At 46.1% G+C, this 20,001-nt stretch overlaps 2 protein-coding genes across 4 annotated transcripts; one reads left to right on the top strand and one right to left on the bottom strand.

Annotated features, from left to right (window-relative positions):
• Window positions 1–148: 148 nt before the first annotated feature.
• LOC123407268 (AT-hook motif nuclear-localized protein 10-like) lies at window positions 149–13,373 on the top strand. 2 transcript variants are annotated; one of them, XM_045100371.1, is made up of 6 exons: window positions 149–933; window positions 9,967–10,532; window positions 10,978–11,030; window positions 11,893–12,021; window positions 12,456–12,617; window positions 12,959–13,373. In XM_045100371.1, the coding sequence occupies exons 2-6, from the start codon at window positions 10,049–10,051 to the stop codon at window positions 13,142–13,144; spliced, it is 1,014 nt and encodes a 337-aa protein (XP_044956306.1). In that variant the 5' UTR covers window positions 149–933; window positions 9,967–10,048; the 3' UTR covers window positions 13,145–13,373. The 2 variants fall into 2 exon arrangements, with proteins under 2 accessions (XP_044956306.1, XP_044956305.1); XM_045100370.1 differs by lacking the exon at window positions 149–933 and adding an exon at window positions 1,381–2,516 and having other exon boundaries at window positions 2,973–10,532.
• A 140-nt stretch (window positions 13,374–13,513) lies between these two features.
• On the bottom strand, window positions 13,514–17,664 carry LOC123407267 (uncharacterized protein At5g41620-like). 2 transcript variants are annotated; one of them, XM_045100367.1, is made up of 4 exons: window positions 16,859–17,664; window positions 16,084–16,498; window positions 15,875–15,973; window positions 13,514–14,860 (listed from the first exon to the last, which is right to left on the bottom strand). In XM_045100367.1, exons 2-4 carry the CDS (start codon window positions 16,465–16,467, stop codon window positions 13,640–13,642), a joined length of 1,704 nt encoding a protein of 567 aa, XP_044956302.1. In that variant the 5' UTR covers window positions 16,468–16,498; window positions 16,859–17,664; the 3' UTR covers window positions 13,514–13,639. The 2 variants fall into 2 exon arrangements, with proteins under 2 accessions (XP_044956302.1, XP_044956303.1); XM_045100368.1 differs by lacking the exon at window positions 16,859–17,664 and adding an exon at window positions 16,592–16,840.
• Between the last annotated feature and the right edge of the window lie 2,337 nt (window positions 17,665–20,001).

Raw genomic sequence — 20,001 nt, 5'->3', positions numbered from 1 at the left:
TCGCCTCCTTTGCGCGAGGCCCATCATTTTGACGCATTGAGTGTCATATAGGTTTCTCCCCCGAATCCCCCTGCCATAGGAAAACCCTGCCGCTGCCACCAACCGAGACAACACGCCGCCGCCGCCCCGCCTGCCGCCGCCCCGCCTGCCGCTGGTTCCGCCCTGGGGATGCGGCGACAGCGAAACGAACGGCTCGTCTCGTCGCCGCGCCGTCTTCGAGCCTCCGCCCTTGTAGTTTGCGTTCTACACAGGATTCCCTCACCTCTCTGCTTGGTTCATACTGTTATTGTGGATTCAGTTCTGTCCTACTACCGCTATTGTTCCTGTTGAAACTAGGAGTGGTACCCTCCCCCTTTCAATTAAATTAGATATAAATATCATATTTGGTACCATGACAATGCTAATTCCAGTTTTGTTGTAGCTTTTTTTTTTCTTGGCCTGAGCAGCTTCTCTGTATTGGTTTTTGTTATAACTTTTTTTTTTCTATTTTTGTTGAACTGCCTTTCTTTCAGGGAACACCTTCGTATCCTAAAATTGATGTTATGCTATGGGATTCACAGAAGTTTGCCCTTGACTGAAAGAAGTTTGTCATGTAGATTGTTTTTCTAGATCTCCACCTTTCTGTAAGAAGTAGACCATGTTTTTTATTTATATTATCTAACGAAACCAATGTTGTGTCCCTAATAAGAAACCAACTTCGTATTTTTGGCAGACTTACCATTTGCTCCTCAGGCTGTGCTTGAATATATTTTCTTAGGAGGGGAATGCTCCCCTTGGCATTTCTTTAGCCATTTCGTTTGTATAATTTTTTGGGCTTACTGATCCTGCTGGCATTTTTTCATATGACAAAGGTACTGGATGGGACTCAGGATTCTTGAATCATTTGAAGCCAAACCTGCGAAGAGCTCGCGGCTGGAGAAAATAGTTGCTCCGGTATTGAGATCATGTTAATTTAGATTCGTCTATTGAAGTTTTATTTTGATTTACCTTTTTTTAACTGTTACGTCTATTATATCTGAAATCTGTTTTGTCTTTATCCACTTGTATATCCTGCTATCTTGGGATCGGCAATGTATCTTTTCTAAATTGAGAATAAGGTTCTATTAGCTGCTGGTGCAGTTTGGTGCTTAAGATCTTAGCATTACCAACTTATTTTCGAGAACCTGGAAAAATTGCACACTAAATGTCTTGGTTGGCTGAAATTAGATGGTTCTTGTTAGCTATGTAGTTTCTCCAGTCCGATCTATTTTTAATTACCATCTATGAAATAAGTTTCAGTGTAAGGTTAGCTATTTACTCCCTCCATAAACTAATATAAGAGCGTTTAGAGCACTATTTTAGTTATCTAAACACTCTTATATTAGTTTACAGAGGGAGTACATAGCAATGGAGTTATTGTCCTTTTTAGTCCTTTCCCTGCTATGAAATTAGATGTTCTTGTGAGCCATGTGGTTTCTTTGGTCTTATATACTTTTAGTTAACATATGTGAAATAAGTTTATGAGTGTAAGGTTAGCTATTATGTAGTTCAAAAAGGCGTTCACCTAGGTGTGCTTAAGCGCTGGGCGTTGGCACAAAGCCTTGCTTTGGACCCAGGCGCTCAAAAAAGCGGCCGGCGAGAAATCAGTCTCCTCCGGTGAGGAATCAATCTCCCCGGCGAGGATTTGTTCTCCCCAGTGAGGATTCATCCTCCGTGACAAAGGTTCAACTACTCCAACGGCAGGTTGACTGATTTTGCAAGGGATCGAGCTTCTCTGGCTGGTTCCCATCGGTGCAGCAAGGGAGAAAGGAGAGGAAGAGGCAGCATCGGTGCAGCAAAGGGACACATGAAAAGGGAGAGAGGCGGCGCGAAGAGGATAACTTGATTTTCGTTCTGATTGTGCACGTATGGGAGCTTTTAGTAGAAGAATAGGAAGATGGGCTTGTGGTTTAATGGGCTAGACGAGCCCATCTAGCATATTTCTTCACAATACAGTCATTCCTTCATGCTACAGTACTAAATGGATGGAGAAAGCACTATCTGCAGGGGGGAAAGAGTTTCTGATTAAATCAGTTGCTCTGGCAATTCCGACGTACTCCATGGCCTGTTTTAAACTCCCACGCGGTTTGTACCAACACATCAATGGATTACCACGGAAGTTCTGGTGGGGATCAAAGAAGGGCGAGAGGAAAACTGTCTGAGTGTCATGGGAGACTATGACGCAACCCAAGTTCACGGGAGGTATGGATTTCAGAGACATATAATTATTTAATTCGGCGATGCTGGCTCGCTAAGCCCGGCGCCTTCTGCAGGCCCCCCACTCCTTGAGTGCACGGATTCTCAAGTCTGTATACTATCCCACATGGTATCAGCGCGACGGCAGCACACAGGAGGTGGGCTGTGAGTGAAGGTGCTGCTGGAGGGTTGCTGTGGCTGCTGTAGGAGGAAGAAGTGTTGAGGTTGGTGCTACTGGCACTGCTGGCTGCGCTTGGTGCTGGTTGTGAGTTAGCCTGCTGGTTGTTGTTGGCTGAGCTGAAGTGAGTGATTTGGTGGTTGAGAGTGGATTTTCAGCTTCCGGGTGCCTAGGCACCCTCTATGAACAGTAAAATCAAAAGAAATAGAAAACAAAGTAAGAAAAATCTGAAACTTTGCAGCATCAAAGATGATGAAAGTTTGTAGGTGTTTGCAAGTTTTCATGCCAAAAAACTATTTGAGGAGCTCTACACACGGAAAATATTTCAATGCTTGAAGTTTTGAGCACTTTTTAGCTGTAATCTGAAACTTGTTTGTACATCTTTCTCTACATGATATTTTGACATGAAAACTTGTAGAAACCTACAAAGTTTGATCATCGTTGATGCTGCAAAGTTTCAGATTTTTTTGATTTTGTTTTCTATTTTTTTGATTTTACTGTTCATAGAGGGTGCCTAGGCACCCGGGAGCTATCACACCTTTCTCTGATGTAGTTGTTGTTGTGTGGGTGCTGATTGCAGAGGAAGGAGGAGAGAAGACTAGGGGAGGCATGGGGTCTGAGCTTACTGCTGATATAGAGAAACTTGCGCAGCTCATGATTGGGAAAGCTGCCTAGGGGTTACATCCTGCAAGTGGCGCCATTGTTGTGCCTCACGCAGATCATGGTTCAAGCTTGAGCTCATGCGGAATGATGTCAAGTTGAACAACGTGGCAACTACTTGAGTTGTTCGTTATTGGAATGACTGAAGAACCGACTGACACGGAGAGCTCAAAGTGGAAGAAGTGGAGTGTCAACTACATGACTCTAGCCTTTGGAGTGTCAACTACATGACTCTAGCCTTTGAAGTGGAGTGTCTGTTAAGACATTGCCAAATGTTTCTACTGTGTGGACCATGCTGTCCACGAGGTATTCCAGTAAGGGAAACCTGCTCATGTCTCAAATTGAAGACAAGATCCATGCTATTTGTCAAGGTGACAGAACCATGCTAGTGTATGTGAATAAGCTGTAACACCTTTGGGCAGATCTCGATCAGTATGTTTCCCTTCAGCTTCCACATGCAAAGTCCATGGATATTGCCGAAGTGGGTTGAGTGCAGGTGTGTGATGCAGTTTCTAAAAGGCCTAGATCAAGCTTTTGAGAGTAGGCATGCGCTACTACATCAGCCGACGCTTGTGTCCCTTGATGAGGCCACTGCTGTGATGTCCCAAGAGGAGGTACGCCTGCAGTTGAGAAGAGGAGACGGAAATGAATATGCTTACAGAGTGGCTAACCAGAGAGGTTTTGGGGAGTTTTATAATTGTAGTCAAACATGCCATTTCAACCGTTTCTACAAAAGAGACGGAGGCCGAGGGTATAGTACTGTTGGCAGTAGCAGCCGAGATGGTTGGAATGGGGGTGGTGGTCCTTGGAATGCTCCAAGGCAAATGTAGCTGCTTCAACTGAAGGGAAGCAGCATGCAGGAGGATATATAGGAGATACTACCAGCTAGGCCAACTTTGTCGATACAAATGAAGGTAACATTGAATATGCATCAATAAGAGCCCATCAAATAAACTCTAAATGGGTGCTTGACTCTGGAGCATCACAACATGGTGTAGGAGACTTTAATGAGCTTAAACCTTATGTTCCACACTGTCTCGCACATCAGAAAAACATTCACACAATAGATGGGACATCCCGACCCATCACAGGTGTTGGGAGAGTAAACTGCACACTGAATATTGGATTATCCTCAGTGTTGCATATGCCAGCTTTTTCCATGAACTTAGTGTCCTTGAGTGCTTTTTTTGACCAAATTGATTGCCGGATAATTCTTGAGAAGGTTGTGTTCTTGATCCATGAGAGATCCACGAGCAGGAGTCTTGGAATTAGAACAAGTCATAGGTGGTTATGGTACATGAAGCGCAACATGACGGACCAAGATGGAATGGGCATGCTAGCTGTTGTTGCCGAGGATAAGGAGACTAGAGACTTGATCCTGTTATGAAAGCAACTTATCTCTATAAGATAGCCCATGAAGCATATATATATAGTACACATGGCTTGGGGTAAAAGGCAAGGAAACCCTATTAAGGATTCCTAGACTAATAATAATACTTCATCACATAACCTACTAAGTGTAACACTAAAAAAATTAATAATCCAAATCCGCATCTTGAGAGTGTTGTCGTAGCATGAAGAGTCTTGAAAACCTATCGAGTCGCCAAAAAGGATAACGAAGAGATGGCAGCAGAGGAAGACACCACATCACTTCAAGATACAAGAGAAGTATTAAGAGAAGATGAGTTATCAAAAGAAGATGACACATGAAGAGAATAAAGCATTGCGCGGAAAATCATAGCTCACAACAACCGGCGGCGGAAAAAGCTTGGCGGCTAAAGGCAATGGGCGTAGATCGCCAATGCAAAAAAAGTCTAGAAAATTCTATAGAAAACAACAAGATCAAGTAGGCCATAAAAGTTGTATAGAAAGGATCAGGGTCAAAGAAAGGCTGACAAACAAAGGTATGGTGGACTCCATGGCATGAGAGACACAAAATATCAACAGATTTGATGGACGTAGGAAAAAATATAGAAAACTAGAAAGCTAGAAAGCACATACTAGACGAAGATGCAAAAGACATCATGAAAGCATAAGAGAAGGTATGGAGAAAGTTGTGCAGATGAGATGCTGACGAGGAACAACAAAGAGGAGCACATGTGCATGAGGATGTATCAATGCAAGTAGCACATGTGAGCAGCGGTAGTAGCTACAGGGAAGAAAGCAACATACAAGGAGCAACATGAACATCACATAGCAAATGCTAGGAGATACTAGTAGGACACAACACCTAAGCAAGCCATCAACGTGTAGGAGCTACATACGGGAGGCAAGTGCGCGTGCAGGCGGGAGCGGCTGGAACGATCAAGCAACAAGACGCAGGAGCGCGGGCGGAGGAGCACGCGCGCGGGTAGATGAGCGGAGATCGAGGACGCGGGGCCAGCCGAGGACCCTGGAGCTAGCAGACGGACAATCATGCAACATTGGATTGGAGACCTGTAAAACGGATGCGGCAGCCCCTCTTGGCCTGGTACAGCTGACACGTGCACCTGCAGCGGCTTGTAGGTCCTGGGCGATAGCAGATCGAGGCGAAGCGGTAGAGGAAATCGATCGGGGTAACGGACCAGGCGGGCGAGAGCAGCGCAGGATCAGTGCCAGATCTGGGTGGCGACCAGCGGGCGTCGCGGTGGACATTGCGGTGGGTAGAGGCAGCAACAACAACCAAGAGATATTGATGCGCGAAGATTAGATCGCGAGGACGAGAAAAAAATGGATCATAAGGACAAATTGCGGCGTCCGGAGACCATGTTATGAAAGCAACGTATCTCTATTACATAGCCCATGGAGCACATATATAACACGTGACTTGGGGTACAAGACAAAGAAACATAGCCTATTAAGGACTCCTAGACTAGTGGTAATACTTGCTAACAAATCCATCACTATAGGATGGGACATGTGTCTTTTGATAAAATGTCTCAAGTATTTCTTGATGTAATGAGTGGTGTGTTAGGCTACTGGCCATTGGGCGTTGCCAATGACTTTAGTCCCACCTCAGTTATGGGGCAAGGCTGGGACCACCTTATAAGGGAGAGAGCCACACTCCCTTCAGGCTTGTAGTGGTATATTTGATGCACACTGAAAATGTCTGAACGTGACCCGAAGATGTTAACATGGTGTGAACAAGAGCAAGTTACATTGTGACGCGTGGTAGTTTGTTGAACATATGAGGACCTCATATGTGAGTAAGGGGGTCAGAAGCATATTTCCTTTTGTGTTAATCCACTCTGATGTATGTACATGTCTAGTGTTATCTGTCAATGGTATGAAGTACTTCGTTGTGTTAATTGATTGCCATTTGCGGATGACTTGGGTCTATCTTCTGAAACATAAAATGAAGTATTTTAGTGTTTCAAAAAAAATTATGCATTTGTTCAGACTCAATTTAATGTGAAAATTCAAGCACTTAGACCTGACAATAGCATCGAGTATGGTAACAAGTAGGATGCAAATTTGGAACCTTTAGGGTACCCTCCAACCCTACTTAGTGCAACCAAATGAACTAAAGTTATAAAATTGAAGTGAATTTTGTTTTTTTTAGTTCATTTAGTTGAACAAAAGAGAGTCGGAGGGTATTCTCAAGATTTCAAATTTGCATGCCTATTAACAAGGTCATTGGTGCTTTCATGTTGGACAAGGACATCCTATATCAAACATCTTGTCTGGACACACCTCGGAATTGGGTGGCATAGAGGAAAAAATCGCCACCTACTGGAGGTGGCCTAGGCTTTGATGTTCACCATGAATGTGCCCAGGTTCCTCTCTCTCTCTCTCCCTCTCCCTCCCCCTCTCTCACTCTCTCTCTCTCCCTCCCTCTCTCCCTCTCTCCCTCTCCCTCTCCCGCTCTCTCTCCCCCCTCTCCCTCTCTCTTCTCTTCTCTCTCTCTCTCTCTCCCACCTTCTTGATCAACCACATGCCACCCCGTGAGACAGGTATGAAATCACCGAGTTAGTTGTTTTTCACAGCAATAAATTTCCAGTTCCTCCCAAGGTGTTCGGTTCCACTTGTTTTGTTCGTGATCATAGGCCATCATTAAACAAATTGGATCATCAGGAGTGCATTTTTATTGGGTATTCTTCAAGTCAAATAGGGTAAAAATGATGGCGTACGTCTGAGAGGCGGACATTTGTGAGCATGGATGTTATGTTCCTTGCATCAGAACCTTTTTATGGTGAGAAAACTGATCTAAATGTCTTGTTTGAAGGACTTGACCAATGTCTCCAACCAGAAATTGGTCAAAGACGAGGAGAGTAGTAGCACACGGATGCAGATGATGCAGTAGTCGCCTTTAGCAACAGGCGGCTCATTGGTAACTCTTGTGGTGCATGTGATACAAGCATCAACTTCCACTGGTGATGTAGTTACACCAGGTCATATTGGTAGTGTGCTGAGGTGGACAATAGAGCAAGAGGAACAACTAAAGGTTTATTCACGGAAGCATGCACCGGCTCAAATTGGTAGTGTGCCAAGGTGGACAACAGAGCAAGAGGACCAACTAAAGGTGTATGCACGGAAGCAAGGTGATGGGGTTGCACTTTAGGGGGGCAACTAGACCAGCCACTCATGGAACAACAAGGTAGTACTAATGTGATTTCCATCTCCTCTGGCGGGGATCAGGCTGAAGGGTCAATTAAGGGGATTTTTGCTTTGAGGAGAACTACTCGAGCAACAACTGGAATACAAGAGAAACGGTATTTGTTCGATGACAATGGTATTGGAAAGTATGTCTCCTATGAAGCATTATCTTCATCCCACAAAACATTTGTTGCTTCTCTTTAGTATATGTCAATTCCAACTGACTGGAAGAAGGCAAAGGAGGACTCAAAGTGGCGAGTGGCCATGGTGGAAGAGTTGGAGGCTCTGTGTAAGAACAAGACATGGGTACTAATGCCCTTTCCAACAGGAAAGAAGGCAATTAGCTGCAAGTGGGTATACAATGTGAAGTAGAATGCAGAAGGAAATGTTGAAAGGTACAAAGCAAGGGTTGTGTTGACTATGATGAGACCTTTGCTCCAGTAGCAAAGATGAACACCGCGAGGATTCTGATATCATATGTAGCAAATTCAGGTGGCCTTTACACAAACTTGATGTGAAGAATGCCTTCTTGCATGGGGGCTTGTAGGAGGAGGTATACATGGAGATTCCACCAGCGTTTTCGCTTCTGAAATGGCAACTCTAGTTTATGTCGCAACTACAATCTTGGTGAGTTCCCTCCTCTGTTTCCATTGGTTTGCTCGTATAGTCTCTTTTATGGAATATGGCAACGATCTATCATGGAGGTGGTGAAGGTAAAATCGATGATGAAACTTAGGGGAGTTGACCACCGGAGTAGACCTTTGTTTCTACCATAAGAACACCTACTCATCCCAATTCTTTTGTTATTTGGATTGTGATTCATTATTCGAATCTTTTTATGTGTAAAGATCATGACATGCCTTCATCCATTTCTGATCATGCAACCTTTGCTTCCCTCTCTTCCCTTACGCCTAGAGAAAATGCAACAAGAAGGCAACCCCTTGATAAATTATTCTGAGTTCCCGTGTTTTGCTCGCTACAACCACCACTCCGGCGGTCAGAGGGGCAGGTGAACCATGTTTGCCTTCCCACAATTGCATAGAGGTAGGGTTAGGTTTTAGTGTCTGGCCTGAGGGCAATGAGGGTATTTAATATTCATGCATCGGTTCTTCGTCACCACGGTGAAATAAAAGATTTGGTGGCCTTTGTCGGCTTGTTATCCGCTTAGGGCAGCGAGATTCAGTTTTCTGTTTGCGGATGGTGTTGCCTCTCGGAGGCAAATTGCCGAGATGAGATGGGTGATGGCTTTGTTACATGGGTGATTGTTCAGAGTGGATGAATCTATCGTTCTTCCATAATATTGTCGGCGAGATGCATGTGGCGAATCCAGACCCAGGTCAGCACGGGGTTGTTCCACGACCAATGTGCCTCAATGCTTGCGACGAGCCTATTATTCGACCCTAAAATCCTTTTCGATGATGGCATTTAGTTCTAGCGTTGATGGACGTTTGGCTTCTCTTCAAATGAACACCTTGATGGTGACTGAGGTTGGCAGTAATTACTGGCTTTGGCGTGTGCAAGAGCCACTCAGCGCCTAATATAAATTTTCAATTCCGTGGGTTCTTTGTTGCACAAATTCCAGTGACTACTCGCGGTCTCTAGCAGTTTTTGGTACATTTTTATCCACGCCTTGTTGCTATGAGGATGCACGGTTACGACGAAAAGTTTGATCATGTAAAACATAAACCATCTCATGTATAACACCGACTCGAGTGCACGGTAACCACACCCGTCTAACCTATCCCTCACACAATGTAAATCCAAACATGGCCAACTTAAAAAGATAACCATTGGTGGACTCCAGCAGTGCCCATGAAAGTCCAAAGATGGCATAACAATCAATCAAAGTCCAAAGATGGCATAGCTATTAATCAAAATCTTAAGATGGCATAGTAATCAATCAAAATCAAAATATGGCATGATATAAATCAAAATCTAAAGATGGCATAGCAATCAATGAAAATCCATATTTAGATTTTCATTTATTCTTTGCCATCTTTGGTTTTCATTTAATGATTTGCCATCTTTGGATTTGTATTTATTACTATGCCATCCATACCATTTATTGTTTGCCATTTTTGGATTTTCATTTATTTTTTTCCATCTTTGGGTTCTCATTTAATGATTTGCCATCTTTGGGGTTTGTATTTATTACTATGCCATCTTTGGATTTGAAAACCAAAAATTAGAAGAAAAAAGATCTCTGCACATCATCCGAAGACATCCACACCAGGATGATTGTAAATAGGTCATGTGAATTCCATGTATTTTTGGGGTCCTCTATGAAATTTTGACCCGCCCTTGCCCTATAAAAGCTCCGGGTTTGTGTGTATTTTCAGTACCGAGTTGTCGAGAAAAATTGAAGGGGGAGTTTTCTGGTTGTTGGTGTTGTGCTTGAGAGGTGAAATTGAAGGAGGGGCCATGTCGGAGGCGGCGGGTGAGGCGGCATATGGCGCGGGAATGCCCAAGAGCCTGCTTCATCCTCAGCCACAACCCATCGTTGATGACGCCCACGAAGGTAGCGCTTCCTATTCTGCGCCGCGCTCATCATGTCCCATGGTCGGCAATGGTGTTGTGCATGTGCCTGCCATGAGCGCAAGCTCTCAGCCACCCAGGCAGAAGCGCGGCCGTCCACGGAAGAACACCCCAGATGGTACCAAGCTGCCAGCTATCTTCCCTGCAGCATATCCTATTGGTCTTGTCGCTTCCCCGACACCAGCTCTACCCCCGGGCTTCACGTTGGGATTGTGGGGCGTAGGCGTCGTGAGGCCCCAGGCACCACCAGCACTGCCGTCGCCATTACCCCCACCACCCTTTGAGAATTCAAAACAACGGGCCAAGAAGAAAAGGGTATGGCCGCCGAGCTCCACAACCAGCAAGAAGCAGCGGGAGTTGGCTGTAGCAGGTATATAACGTTTTTGCTTGCCTCTGTTAGTTAACTAACTAGAGTAGCGGAAAGAGAAAAGGTGCAAAGATGGATATGATTGTTAGATGGTATTCTAGTCCTTTAATGTTAGCATATTAGTTTGTACATTGTATCAAGCATGTAATTATTTATCCATGTTGGACATTCAGTAAGAGTTGCCACATGTTAGACATAAAAACTAAGCTTTCGTTGTGGATGTATTAAAACATCAGTTAGTGGTTTATTTCACTACAATCATTCATGGCGTGTTGGGATTTCTCGCAGAAGTATTCCCTGGTGCTTTGGAATTATATTTCTAGGATGTTAGTTCAGTCATGTACTATTTATAGGCTCATGCACATCAGTTCTATACTCAGTTTGCCAACATTACAATATACTCCCCAATGGTTTCTAATTTGAAATGGATCTTTTTTTTTCTGGGCAGAGCCAGGTGCCACTGGATTAGTTCCTCAGGTCATCACAATCCAAGGTGGAGAGGTAAATTTTCCTACCGTTATGATGCTCCTAGAGACATTGCAGTGATCTATTAATATTTTATCATAGTATCTGGATACTACTGGATATCAGGGTATCTAATTGAAAGTGGTTGTTCCTTTTAGAAAAATATGATTTATTTTTGTGGATGTATTTAGTGTTAAATAATAAAAATATTGAGCAAAGTTGCCCCTACTTAACATTATGTGATCTGTACATACATATTTTTTCACTTGCACTTCATATGGTTGTTAAAACTTTCAATAAATACTGCTTCTTTTTTCTGGCCATATAGAAGCTCCTGCTTAGTATGATTATGTGTATGTGTTGTCGGCTTCTGCAAGAAATAATTGTATTTCCACATGTTTATGTATTTCAACATATTCAAAAGTTGTTTCATTGATTCCAGATGTGCATGAGGCATTAGTATGTCCTGAATATAAATGCAGATTTGATACACGAACATTCAGTAATAAGTTGGAGCTTCAGTATGATGAACATGAATGCAATTATGAAGTTAGGCCATTTGTTAGATTCTCAAAGATATCCAGACAAGATTAGTTTTCATTTTTGTGACTTGTGATATGAGTGTATTCTTCAATACCAGTTAAATTCATTTGTTCGGTTGTTCTATTTATTTAATGTATTCCCTATTCAGTGGCCAAGTTCTATTTCTTGATTCTTTTATAACTTTTTTAACCGGTTATATCTATATCCATCGTGCGTTATTTTGAAGAGAGCTTGGTGGTGTCCCTCACATTTCCTGTTTTTTAATATCTTTGCCATCTTTTCGATAGGTTATCTATTCTACCACTACTTGTGCATGTATCATTCTAAAATTCTAATAAGTAATCTATGGTTTCAGGATGTAGCAGCGAAAGTCATGTCCTATTGTGGGAATGGGTGGGCAGTTTTTATCATGTCTGCCGAGGGCGCCGTACGCAATGTGACATTGAAGCAACCAGCTTCTTCCTGTGGAACTGTTATTTATGAGGTTTGCTCAATTGTTTTAGCTTGGAATCTGTACACTGAAAATCCTTTTTTGCTGGAATGCTTTACAACTTATACTTCAGCTCCAATCAAATTAAGAGAATGGTAAAGCAAAATGAAATGTGAAGTACTCCCTCCTTTCCTAAATGTAAGGCCTTTTAAAGATTCCACTATGGACTACATACGGAACAAAATAAGTGAATGTGCACTCTAAAATATGCCTATATACATCCGTAAGTAGTTTATGTTGAAATCTCTAAAAGGTCTTATATTTAGGAACGGAAGGAGGAGTAGTTAGATAAATTGTCTAACTGTTAGTATCAGCATACATAATGTTTGTAGTTCTGGTCTTCCAAAATGAAATGCCGTTGTTTGGCCTCTAGAGATGATTCCAATCCAATCCTAAACAATATCTAATTCTTTGCATTCAATATGCAGGGTTATTTTGACATTGTCTCTTTGTCTGGCGTGTACGTGCCGTCAAAAAGTAATGGACTGAGCACTCTAAAAGGTGGATTCAGTATTTCGCTTGTTGGTCATGATGGTCGTCTCTTCGGCGGTGGGTTAGCAGGACCTCTGATTGCAGCTTCACCTGTTCAGGTTACCATCTTTCACTTGAATTGACATGCTTCTGAAAGACCAACTTAGAACTTCATTCCATATACACGTCAGTTAGCTTCCACTCCATCTTCCTCTGTTTGTTGGAGTAGTTAAAGGCTACGTGGGCTTCCTAAGTCTGGAAAACTATATGAAACAAAAGTGTGGTGCCATACGATGTACGTCGTACACATATTAATATCCCCATGTAAAATCAGTATTTGCTTCTTTTTGTATACAGCTTGTTAGGGAAATGGCAGCGTTTCACGAAAACACACATCCATCGCAAGTGAGAACCTTGTGCTTTCTCTTAACGCTTTGCATTTTGTTGTGCCGATGCGCAGGTGGTCATTGGAAGGTTTGCAGCTGATGAGAAAGAGGAGATCAAACAGGATGTGGCCAGTGGAAGGGTTGCAGCTGATGAAAAGGAGGAGATCAAACAAGATGTTGCCAGTGGAACTCCAGGTGCTACTACACCAACTGCTGGTCCGAATGAACCCTCTAGCGGTCCAGGAAGCCCATCAAACTAGGGCGCGGCTCGCACATTCAACAGCAGCTTCCTATTTCCAGATGCCAGTCAGCTTAAAATCCTAGCTTTTCCCTACTATTTCCAAATGCTTATCTTTCAACTCGAACTTGTTGAACTTTTCGGTCTCGTTATATGATGTATGGCCCCTGGATATGGTCAGGTTAATTATGTGTTTTGTAACTGTTTCATGATGCTTCGTGATGTTATTGTTATGAAATGTTTCATGGTCATATTGCGCACATCTGATCATTGAAAACGTATTGCCACTCTCGAGGGTGACCCGTATCACAAAACCATGCTACCCTTGGTGCTTATTTGCAGGAAGATCTCGTTTGGAAGAAGAAAAAAAGTTTTATGTACAGAAACAGAATTGACGTTCCTATCAAGGAATGGTCGTCCACCTTTCAAAAAAAGAAGAATGCATGGTCGTACAGGAAGACTGAACCCACCAGCTATGCACACATGGCTACATGCCAAACCAATCTCATAATCGTTTTCAGGCCGTGTAATCTCCTTCGTATGCTCCCGACAGGAAAATGGAGCCCAACCCATGGCCGGCGAGCATCTGCTCCCTGAGGTTCTTGATGGCCTGGTACCTCTCCGAGTCCTCCTCGTCGACGTCGCTGCACCCTTCGTCGTCGTCGTCCCACCGCCGACCTCCTTCCGATTCCTCCAGCGATTGCCGGCCGCCGGCCCACGGGTCGTAGTGCGTTCCCCTGCTGTCCGCAGACGCCGCCTTCCTGGCCGTCGTTGCCATCGTCTCCTTGGAAGCTGTGCCGCTGTAGCTCCAGCCGCCGCAGTCCTTGCTCTTGCCGTCCATGTTCAGCTCGATGGAGTGCATGTCGCTGCCGTCTGAATCGTCACCATCGTCGTCTACGTCCGTCCTCTTGCCGACGTCAACACGAGCAGTTCCATCGGCACCTTCAGCTTCGAAGAACCCATGGTGATCAACGTCGTGAGTAGCTTGGTGGTGTTCTTCATCAGCGGCGGCAGGTGATGCCAATTCCAGGAGGAGGCCATGCTTCTTGGTCTCCAGGAAGGCCTCCAGCTCGCCGCGCAGCTGCTCGACGACGGCGTTCTTCTCCTCAAACTGGAGCCGCGCCTCCAGCAGCTTCATCTGCACCCTCTCCTCGCGAAGCTCGTCGGCGAGCCGCAGCATCTCCCGCTCCCGGTCAACCTCCGCCTGCGCCTCCTGGGCCTCCCGCCGCGCCTCCTCCTCCACCTCGCCGCCCCTGACGAGCTCGTCGCACACCTTCTCCAGCCGCTCCCGCGACCTGCGCTCCCTCTCGAGCTCCCGCTCCGCCTCGGCCAGCGCGTCCCCGAGCTTGGCGTTCACCCGCTCCGCCCTCCGCCTCGACCGCCGCTCGCCGTCGAGCTCGTCGCACACCACCCGCACGGTGGCCGCCACCTTCTCCCTCTGCTTGCTCTTCCACGCGCGCGCCTCCGCCTCCAGCCGCTTCTTCATGAGCTCCACCTCGCCGCGTCGGCTGCTCTGCTGCCCGGCGAGCTGCCGCGCGTGGGCGCGCGCCATGTCGAGCTCGGAGCGCAGGGCGGAGAGGAGCGACGCCGTGGACGGGCTCAGGTCTCCCGGCCCCCACACGTTGCCGAGGACTCTGACCAGCTCCTTGCACGCCGTCAGGCTGTTGTACATGTCCTGCAGGCGCGCCGTCCTGTCCGCTGAACACGTGGAGCTCCAGTCTTGAGCGCCTGCCTGCACCTGATCAAGAACAGAACGAACAAAATGAAACGATGAGACGTTACAAAATTATCATAAACGCGTTCAGTTACTTGTACAATCTATTTTTTGAACCATAGTACTATACCATGATGCTGTCATACACACGCGTTCAGCATATATTAATGCACATACATATATACATACACTCATCGTTATGAACGTGCACATAATATCATGCTTTTGTGAGCATCTTCGAGAGACGGTGGCACGCATTGTTGATTTGCCAGATGGAACATGAAAGTTCATTTGCTAAATTTAGGACCAGTGGCGACTGATTAGGTTGAGAAAATGAAGAAAATTATTAACTAGACTGATTAAATTTAGGAATAATTAATGGGTATGATGAGGAGCTCTTGTCTTGACAGACAGATGCACAGTCGCAGCTGAGGCTGTCATGGCCCTCTTGAACGACTGCGGCACAGCACACCAATTGAAAACACAAGCGTCAACTAACTTGGACAACCGCCGAATCTGCCATGCCATCCTCCGATCCTAACGAGATGGTCAAGTTGCAACTGAAAACCGATTAATTTACGCCGCCGTCGACCTACCGACGCCGCATATATACGTCCTAATGAACGAGGTGCTCAATCACAAGGCCTCGTCTAATCTAATCAAACAATAATAATTAACAGTCTAGACATCACATGATGAGGAGAGCAGCAGCAGCAGCAGCTGGACAGACAAATTAAAGGTGCATGCATCATGCATGTGGCCATCACAATGAAGACGAATCCTTGGAAATGCAAGCCATGTTTAGTGTCAGGCTGTACCTATACTGCTACTGCTAGTAGTGTTCTACTATACAATACTATATGTGTGAGGTACCAAAAGGATCATCGACGTTAATTAAGATAGATGAGAAGATCCATATATACGAGTGATGTGGGAAAATGTAAACATTTTATTCTCCATCTTCAAAAGGCAGATCAACAGTACAGTATTGCTAATAGATGTGCAAATGAGTAGATCAGGAGTTGATTAATTACGTACCCCGATTGTGCCGGCACTGCTCAGTTTATCTGAAAGCCAATGGCGCCCATGATCATCATCCAGAACCACCTTGCTCCTCGTTCTTGACCTCTTGGAGATCTACACCACATACGGGGACAACACCATTACTATCAAACTGCAGGAACAAAGGGGCTAATGATGCGTGCAGCGGAAGAACCCACCGGCCGGCGGCGGCGGCTAACACTCACCTCCACGGACGACGCGCAGCGCCGGTGCGTCGCCGCCGCGTCCCTGGCGGTCCGGGACTCCTCCTCCTCGAGCAAGCCGCCCTCGCTCATCTGCCAGAGGGCGTTGACGAGCTTCCGGGCGGACACCGACGAGTGCATCCCGTCGGCGCGGCACGCCCGGTTCCAGGACGACTCGGACATCTTCCAGCTGGTCGGCAACGGCGAAGAGACGCCGCCTGATCCCCTCCGGTGGAGCGACACCACGCCTCGCCTCAGCCTCAGCCTCCTCAGAGCCCCCGACGCGCCGGACGACGACGACAGAGCGCACCGCTTGCGGATCTTGGGCCTCGCCGTCACCTCCTCAACAGCAGCGACAGGTTCTTCCGCGTCGCGCTGGCTCAGCATTGCCGCCTTGGGTTCGGGCTCCGGCTGCCTTCTTCTTGACAAGAAGAGTAATGGTGTTAGGCTATACATGTCAAGAACTGAACAGTAATGTGATCCTTTTATACATGGAATCAAGAAGCTGTACTTGGATGGATGAACAATGTCACATCAATCAATCCGATCAAACGGGAAATTAAAAGGAGGACGGACGCAGCTTTATTGGAAGGAATAGGAAGCAAGCGAGGATGGAAGAGGGAGATGTTGCCTTCATTCGCACCTTTTAATGGCGGAAAAAGACCGTCTATTCCATGGTCCCTCCTAATCCTTATTTGAAAAAGAATGCAAGAACAACAAGAAAAGCATGGAAGTAAAAGGCACCAAAAACTGGTTCAAAAATAAGTGTCGAACGTACCCATCAAAGGGGAGGAGGATGGAAGCTTGGCAAGTCGAGTCCCGGTTAGTTGCGCAGTCGTCTTAAATCATCCGCTCCATGATGAGACGATGATCGAGCTGAGCTGAGCAGGCAGGCAGGCAGTCGCAGCTGCTTGGACACGGACGGCACACGATCGGGGTGGGGGGAGAGGGAGACAGGATGATGGACTTGTATATGGGGCGTGGGGGATCCCGGGCTGGAGGTATACAGATGGAGAGCAGCATGAGCTGTATTTGTATGCCCGTTGCATATGATTGGGGATCGGATATGTGTCAGACTAATTTGTGTTCCTGAATGAATGAATGGATGGATGGATGGATGAATGATTCTCCTGTTCAGCTTGGGGGAGGTCTGATTACGTGGAGAATGGAAAGCGGAGATGTGTTAGCGTGGGAGATTGGCCAGCCAGAGAACGTGAATGATGATCCACTTTAAGTAAGGGCGAGAAGTACTCTGTAGCTCAATCAATCGACCGTGAGCCGGCCCAGCGAACCTGGACATTTTGCGGAACCGAGTGGTTGGTCCATGCATGCAGTGGGTGGATTGCTGCATGCATCAATATGTACGTGTATTGGTATAGTATATACTACCACTACCAATTAAGTTTGTAGCCACTCAAAATTGTATAATACTGCTACTACCCTAGCTAGGAGTAAATTTGAAGAGAACATTACAGGATCGACGACACTTGCATGCCGCCCAACCAAACCTCGATCGGAGACGGGCGCCACCGGCGTGCAGCTGCGTTCATCCTCCGGCGCCGATTAAACAAAGGAGGATCTGCTCATGGCGCACATGGGGGGGGGGGGGGGGGGGGGGGGGAGATCAAGGAGAGGGGCCTTTGTTCTCCCACAGGGTGGCACGGAAGGAAGGCCGACGAGGCGACGAGGATCGGAGCGCGCGGAGCCATGCATGTGCCCTCAGATCTCGAGAAGGAAAAGCGGAGGTGAGGGGAGCGGCCGGACATCCCTCGAGCGCTGGTCCTCATCGGGTCGTGCCCGGCACGCGCGCGCGCGCGCGCCGGTCCGGCGCCGCGGCCGGCACGGCGATGTGCGCGGTGGTCGCCGTGCACGTCGTTCCTTCGTCGGCGTTCGCGGTCGTCGCCGCAAGATCCGCAGGGCGCGGACGGTGCTCGACCAAGATTCAGTCGGCTCGTGATGCTGATCCGATCCGTCCCCGTGTTTTTGAGTATCGCGTACGTGGATCGGGGATCGGCGATGCTTGCTGCACGTCGTGGCGGAACGTTCGGATGTCTCGCGTTTTCATCAGGGATCAGGCGTACTTTATCCATCCGCTTTCACCTTGCATGTTTGACTTTGACCGGTCAAACACGACTAGTATGCTTTTATACAATTCATATACTCCCTCCGCCCCGAAATTCATGTCAGGTACCACACATTTGCAAAAAGGTTTTTCAGATTTACCCGACACGACCCATGTTCCGGGCTAGAAATAGCAATGGATACCCATTACCCACGTACCCTAGAGATAAAACCCCTATTAGAGTAAGGGTATGAAATAAAAATTTATCTATGGATATATAAATAGAAATACTTAAAACCCATCGGATGGATCGGTTACGGGTATGGGATGATATAACACATACCTACGTACCATGTACCCATGTAAAATCTATGTAAATTAAAAGTTATCTATACAATCTAAACTATGTGAAGAATTTGTGAACTGAAGATGTATATCCATGTGTTGTTGTTTATGACTATATGATGTTGGTTATAAGTATATGTTGTTTTTATAATCTATTTTTTGTAAACTGTGTTATATGATGCAGTTTATGACTCTAAGTTGTTCGAGTTGATGCTTTGCATACATGGGTAACTTTACCGGCAGGTATCCGTCTACCCCGTCGTGTAACTGGCATGGAAAAAAATTATACCCATTGATGGGTATGAGTAAGGATGATTCCGTCCCTACCTTTGTCCAATCCCTGCCTTGTCCGTCCATTCGCAGCGCCCACCACAAACCCAGTCCCTGCCACTCGGAGAAAATTTCAATCTTTGCGGTGGCGCAGAAGCGTGTGGTGGCGATACACGAACGCCGAGGAGCATGCCGCCAGACGCAGGAGGTTGTGGATCCGTCAAGCACCGCTTCTACTACTGCGAGGAGCGCGACCGGGCGCTCGACCTGAAGTGCATGGCGTCCAAGCCCTCTGTGGTTGTCGCACCTGGGGAAGGTTGCGGCGGCACAACAGCTCGAGCTTCCTTCCTCGATCCAAACTTGACGTACGACTGTCACAACAGTTGGAACTGGGTCATCAAATCATTGTCTTCATCGAGTACCTGGTTCTATTTATTTAACCCTTTCATTTCCTCATTTATGTGTTGATGAAATTGATCGTTACTGTTTGAAGAATTTGACTGAAGACTTTCACAACTTCTTCACCCCAAATTCGTCACTTCTCTTGTTCTTCATCTGCGTATCCTGAACACGCTACTTGTGTGAATTGTCTGTACCATTTCATCATGACGACTATGTTGTTGTTGTGCTGCAGGTTCGCTTGAGTACTTAATCCGCTGCTCTTCGTTCGTGACTGAGCAATTTCCTCACAAGGGATTTCCTCAGTGACGAATTCATAAAAGTCGCATATTCACCCCCCTCTAGTCGATACAACGCACTTTCAATAGCGATAGGTACCAAGGAGACGTGGAGTGAGAATCGTTGACAAGAATAGCTAGAGTGGCCTTCTAGCCATAGGCCTACAAATGTGATGTGGACCTTAATGAATGAGACTCTTAGGGCATATTTCTACCTAAGTGTTTTTAGTGACTGATGACAATGCCTGTGCGGACTAATCCCATGCATTGAGCATTTCAGATAATTCATATCTAGGCACAAAACGATTCGATGCCCCTCAGAATCTCTCAAAGACGGTTGCTTTCTATGTTTCACTCTGGTGGATTTGAGTCGTAGGAAAGTCGTACTATTAAGAGGGGGTCCTCGTCGGAAAGGTTTGGGTGGAATCATCACACACACATTTAGTGCACCACCTTTTCCCTAGCTACAATGGAGCTCAATACCCATCTTTGTTGTTTATGCAAAAGGGCCACCGTAGTACCGCTTTAAGAGTGGTAGTAATTCTTTATTACCGCTCCATGAGCGGT

This window comes from Hordeum vulgare, chromosome 7H (genome assembly GCF_904849725.1).
Source record: "Hordeum vulgare subsp. vulgare chromosome 7H, MorexV3_pseudomolecules_assembly, whole genome shotgun sequence".
NCBI lineage: Eukaryota > Viridiplantae > Streptophyta > Magnoliopsida > Poales > Poaceae > Hordeum > Hordeum vulgare.
This window is presented reverse-complemented; position numbering and strand designations above follow the sequence as displayed.